The following is a 5,510-nucleotide window of genomic DNA, read 5'->3' as shown; positions in this document are numbered from 1 at the left end:
GCTGAGCATGCGCAGAGCTCCGTCTCCGGCCAGGAGGAAGTTTCGAGTCCGGATTTTGACAGCCGCAGGGGCGGGGAGGGGATCGGGAGGAGGGAGGGTCGAGCGGTAGCGACTGAGCTTGCGCATCGCTCGGGGGGCGGGTCCTGGGGACCGGAGGCGGGGCTTCGAGACCCGGTAGTCCAGACCAGGTTTTCCGACTCTCCAGGTGTGCGGCTTTTATTGGGTTGAGGACAGGTGCTAGAGGACACTGGCTGTAATCAGAGATCTAAGATGTTACTCCAAGTTTACTTGCTTTGACCGGTACCTGCGAGGCCAGGTCCAGTTGACTTTTAAAATGCCAAGGGCAGATACACTGGAATCCGTTGCAATTATCGTGTCCGTTCCAGAAACGTAATCCCCTACCCCCCCCCCCCCCGCAACCCCGGCTCCCGCCTACTTGCTCATTATTTGCATCCCTGTCATCTGCCTTTGACCTGGTAGGACCTTGGAACCTGCGCTAAGGGTCGAGGAGGAGGGGAACGACGCTATTTCCTTCAAAAAAACAAAATCAAGATTGTTGTGGTACACAGTATGAATCTGCCAGATCCATTAAGAAAGTAAGGATAATAAGTGGCTTCGGGACACCAATGTGAGGAGGGGGCTCTTCCCGTGCGAGGGGGGAGTTAGGGAGAGTGGGGTGCAGGTGAGGGGTGGTCTCTCAAGCACCTTTATGGCAGATGCTCCCTCCCAACTCGCCTAACAGTTGACTCACCACACCCCTGGAGGCTCAGGGCGTCAGGAATGAACCCCGAGGAAGCGGTGAAAAACGCAGCGAAGGAGTAAAGGGACAACAGCACTGGTGGCATCGTAACGTCCCCTCAGGGGTGGGGGTGGGGGTGGGGTGTGGGTGAGCAGGCTCCCGAGCGCACTCCGCCGCCTCCAGCCCCCGACCCCGCGCGGGGGTCCCGTCGGGCGCCCTCTGGGCATGCTCAGTGGCGGCGGCGGCGGGTCGCGCAGTCGGAAGCGCGGGGCGCGGCGCGGGCGGCGCTGACGGCGCGCGGCAGCCGCGGGGACTGGAGGACGGCGGGAGGGGCGGGGGCCGGGAGGTGGGGCCGCCGTCGCCGCCGGGCCCTGGGCAGCGCAGCGCGCTGCTGCCGCCGCTCCTCGGCTCGGTTCCGCGTCCGGGCTGCGGCAGCCCCGAGTCGCGCTCCTCCGAGACTCGAGCCGGGGGCGCCCGCGCCGCCGCGGCGTCATGGGCCCCCTCCCCGGGCCTCAGCGGGCACCCGCCGCGGGAACCCCCGGGCCTCCTCGCGGCGGAGCCTGAGACCCCCCGGGCCCTGCGGCGCCCCCTCTCCCTCCTCCACGTCCTCCTCCTCCTCCTCTTGCTCTCGCCGCCACCTCCGTTCCGCCTCTCCGTTATGGCAACGGAGCCGCCACCCCCCCTCCGGCTTGAGGCGCCTGGCCCCCCCGAAATGCGGATCCCCCCGGCGAGCGAGGCCGCCCCCGAGGGTCCGCCGAAGCCCGCGGGCGGCACACTCCGCTTCCTCAACGGCTGCGTGCCCCTGTCGCATCAGGTGGCCGGGCACATGTACGGGAAGGACAAAGTGGGTAAGTGGGGGGGCTCTCCGCTCCCCTTCCGCCTCCGCGCGCCCCCGGCCGCAGGGTCCGCGGGGCTGTCCCCCGCCGAGCCCCCGGGGCCCCGCGCGCCGCACTCCCGGCCTCTTCCGTTCCCCTCCCGCGGGAGCCCGGCCGCCCGGGGCGGGGGGGGGGGCCCGCACGGTGGGGCGGTTTCTTGGGCTGGGGGCGCCGGGTCTCCCGGGGGAGGGAGGGTGCGCGCTGATGGGAGATGGCGTTGTGCGAGCAAACGAGGAACTCGGTTTTCCCTGGACGGGGAAGTCAGTTCTCCCCAGAGCACACAAGGTCTGTTTATTATAGGCGGGTAGTTATTGCAAAAGGAAAGGAATGAAATGCAGATGATGCTAATCTAGGGCTCTCCAGGGTGCAGCTGCATAGCTGGAGGGGAAGGAAAAAAAACAGGACGTGTGTGTGTGTATATGTGTCTTGTGGGGTGGCGGTGGGAAGCTTGTGTGTATGTGTCTGGGTGGGGTGGTGGAAAGCGTGTCACGTCTTATTTCGAATCCCTCCCAGCCCCCCCCCCCCCATGTTTTCTGATACCGTCTGCTTCTCTCTGGGAGGCGTGGTTCTAGTAGGTCAGAAACTCGAATTCCTGATAGGAAGTACACCCCTGCCCTTCTGCTTTGAATGGTGTTCGCACAGGACATTCATTTATTCTTGGTCATCTGTATCAGACAGTTATCATGGCTGGTGTCATAAATTTTGTGAGGTCACAACCTGTGTTTAAAGCACAGCACAAGTGCCCATTGCAGTTTATTCTTTTGGTGGCATGAAAGATCAATTTAGGAATTGTAATGTATCTAATTTATGTCCTTGGGCCATGATTGGGGAATCTGATGGTTGAGTTGGTAAGAAATGAAGATCTTAGGATGGAAGCCACTAGAGAGGGTTGGAATTTTGCTAGTAGAGGATTCGAGTTGAGGCTAATGCGAAGTTTAGGCTAATGAGACGTCATACATTTTTCAGAGGTGCTAATTAAGACCAAGGCTGGTTAAATGTCAGGCCTAAAAGTAACACTGCTACTATGTATTAAGAGTTGGAGAAACCGAAGTTCTGCCTTGGAGCACTTTTATTCCCAGCTGGTATTATGCTTGCAGGTAACTCTTTTTGTGGGGTGGAGGGCACACCCAAAGGTGTTCAGAGTTTACTCCTGGCTCTCTGCACTCTGGGAGGTAACTCTTTTATGAAAATGGATGAATGCTCGTTTGTATTTTTCAGAGAGTAACGTTTCCTACTAATTTTATCTTCTTTCCTCTCTTTGAGTGTTGTTAAATGATGTCATTATAGATTGTGTCTTCCTCTCTTCTTCGATTTGATTTTCTTGAAGTTAAAGGCCGGCTGGAGCGATAATACAGCGGTAGGCTGACCCGGCTTCGATTCTTCCGCTCCTCTTGGAGAGCCTAGCGAGCTATCCCTGGCGTAGTCAACATACCCAGAACAGTAACAAACAAGTCTCACAATGGAGACGTTACTGGTGCCCGCTTGAGCAAATCGATGAGCAACGGGATGACAGTGATGTTATAGGAAAAATTGGGTATCCCAATTTCTTTATACACATCTTTTGGCTTAATGACACCCAGGGAATGTTTAAAGAGCTAAAATTCACAGCTCTTTTAGTACTTCCAGCTAAAGAAAGAAGTACACCAGTATCACCAATTTGTACCCAGAAACAGTGTGCACTAAAAAGTAGACCAATATGTCTTCTTGGCATAGACTTTTTTATGAGTGTCATTTTTGATAATGAGTTTGGGAGTATTTATGGAATTACTATTAATAGATTTCTGTTGCATTCCTATTGCTTCATATCAATGGATTGAAAAGCTAATATTTCTGATAATATTCTAGATGCCTGAAAAAGTGAGTGTCTTCCTCAGGAGCCCTAGAGATTGATTTATATGCAAAGGAGAATAAGAAGAAATCTCAATTTAAACATAGCCTTACTGAATATTGTCCTCTAAGAGTGTAACCACAAGCTAATAAAAGTCTGTATAAGCGAGCCTATTCAGTGTTGTCTGTGGTCAGTTACAAATACACCTTAAATGTAACTTAAAACTGCATTGCTAATTGCTGCTGAAAGAGTTAATCTCTCTCCCACTAATGAAGTTAGTCTCTCTCCAAATAACTGAAGCAGTTTAGATTCTAGAGGAAGGATTCCTTAATCTTATTTTTTATTACCATCAATTTAAAACAAATGTGTTCTGCTTTGCCCGGGAAAGGCATAGGTTTGTTACATCTATGGCACCACATGGCCCTCTGCACAAACCATGCACTGCTGGGTGTGGCCCAAAACCAAAAAACACAACAGAAAACCAAGAGTTTCTTTTTTTCTGGAAAGTTCTCTTGACCAAGCACAGTTTTTTTTTATTACAAGAAAACTATGCTCCAAAACATTGTGCTAGTTAGTACTTTAATACTTGCTGAGTTTTTCATTTTCAGTCTTGCATATCTTTTTAGTGAGAAGATAACTAAATGATGATGATCTTCCCTATTCATAAAATGAATAGTTAGATGTCAGTAATTCAAAGTTCAACAAGCATGTCACTCCATGATCATAAATCTCTTATAGTTGTAGGGGACATTGCTCTCATACTTTTATTACAACCTTTAACCAGAATTTTTCAATTAGACTTAAACCTGATTTCATAAAGGAGCTACATGTAAGCTTTCTTAAATGAAAAATTAAAAACGGGCTGGAGCGATAGTACAGTGAGTAGGGCATTTGCTTTGCACACAGACGACCTGGGGTCAGTCCCTGGCATCCTGTATGGTCCCCTGAACACTGCCAGGAGTGATTTCCTGAGTGCAGAGTCAGGACTAACTCCTAAGAATTGCCAGGCATGACCCTCAGTCCCCCTTTTCGCCCCCCCTAAAAAAATTAAAAACTGGAAACAGTAGCAAGCACAAAGATTCTTGAACAGGGGCTGGAGCGATAGCACAGCGGGTAGGACGTTTGCCTTGCACTCGGCTGACCCGGGTTTGATTCCCAGCATCCCATATGGTCCCCTAAGCACTGCCAGGGGTGATTCCTGAATGCAGAACCAGGAGTAACCCTTGTGCATTGCCGGGTGTGACCCGAAAAGCAAAAAAAAAAAAAAAAAAAAACGATTCTTGAACAGAAAAATAGATCTTGGAATGGCAAGTGACTATATTATAGTTCTGATATCAAAATTATAGTTTGTCATCACTAAAATTATTTTTCATTAAAGCACTTTTAAATATTGGTTTAAGAATATGAAGTGTTCTTTAAAACTGTAAGAATAGGTTTTGGAGAAATAGTACAGCCGGTAGGACACTTGCCTTACACGTGGCCTACTTGAGTTCCATCCTTGGCATCCCATATGGTCCTTCTTAATATTACTGGGTGTAGCCTGAAAACCAAAACCAAAAGAACCAAAACAAAACTGTAAGACTAGTACATGCTGTCTTAGAGAAAAATAATAAAGTGCTAGTAGTACACTAATCCTACTTTTCCTCTCCCAGAGGTAATCATTGGTAACTATTTCTGTGTTTCCTTTCAGATTCTGTTTCGGAATATAAATACATTATCGCACTTTGATTTTTCATACAAGTAGATATATCAGCAACTTTTGTTTTCAGTCTGTTATGTAGTATATCAGTTCTTTTGTACTTAGGATATGCTTTATTCTTATAAAAATTTGTATTATTTTGAAAAACAGTATAGATAGATTGTAATTTATTCCTGTAATTGTGGATTTTTAGATCACTATTTCTTGGCTAGTATAAGTAATGGAGTAAGCATTCTTTAAAAAAAAAAAAATTACATCCAGTGTTGCTTAGGGGTTACTCCTGGCTCTGTAGTCAGGACTCACTCCTGTCAGTTCTCAGCGTTACCATATGGGATGCTAGGGATTGAACCTGGGTTGTCCATGTGCAGG

At 49.5% G+C, this 5,510-nt stretch overlaps 1 protein-coding gene across 3 annotated transcripts in view; it reads left to right on the top strand.

Annotated features, from left to right (window-relative positions):
* The first annotated feature begins 1,097 nt into the window (after positions 1-1,097).
* IPMK (inositol polyphosphate multikinase) overlaps positions 1,098-5,510 on the top strand; it is a 33,458-nt gene continuing 29,045 nt past the window's right edge. For all 3 annotated transcript variants that reach the window (XM_004607521.2, XM_055119446.1, XM_055119445.1), the window contains exon 1: positions 1,098-1,587. In XM_004607521.2, the coding sequence (XP_004607578.1) occupies positions 1,398-1,587 (190 nt within the window). In that variant the 5' untranslated portion in view covers positions 1,098-1,397. The remainder of the gene's footprint in view (positions 1,588-5,510) is intronic.

Source organism: Sorex araneus, chromosome 11, assembly GCF_027595985.1.
Source record: "Sorex araneus isolate mSorAra2 chromosome 11, mSorAra2.pri, whole genome shotgun sequence".
NCBI classification, from domain to species: domain Eukaryota; kingdom Metazoa; phylum Chordata; class Mammalia; order Eulipotyphla; family Soricidae; genus Sorex; species Sorex araneus.
Note: the sequence above shows the minus strand (reverse complement) of the source record. Positions and strands in the feature narration are given on the sequence as shown.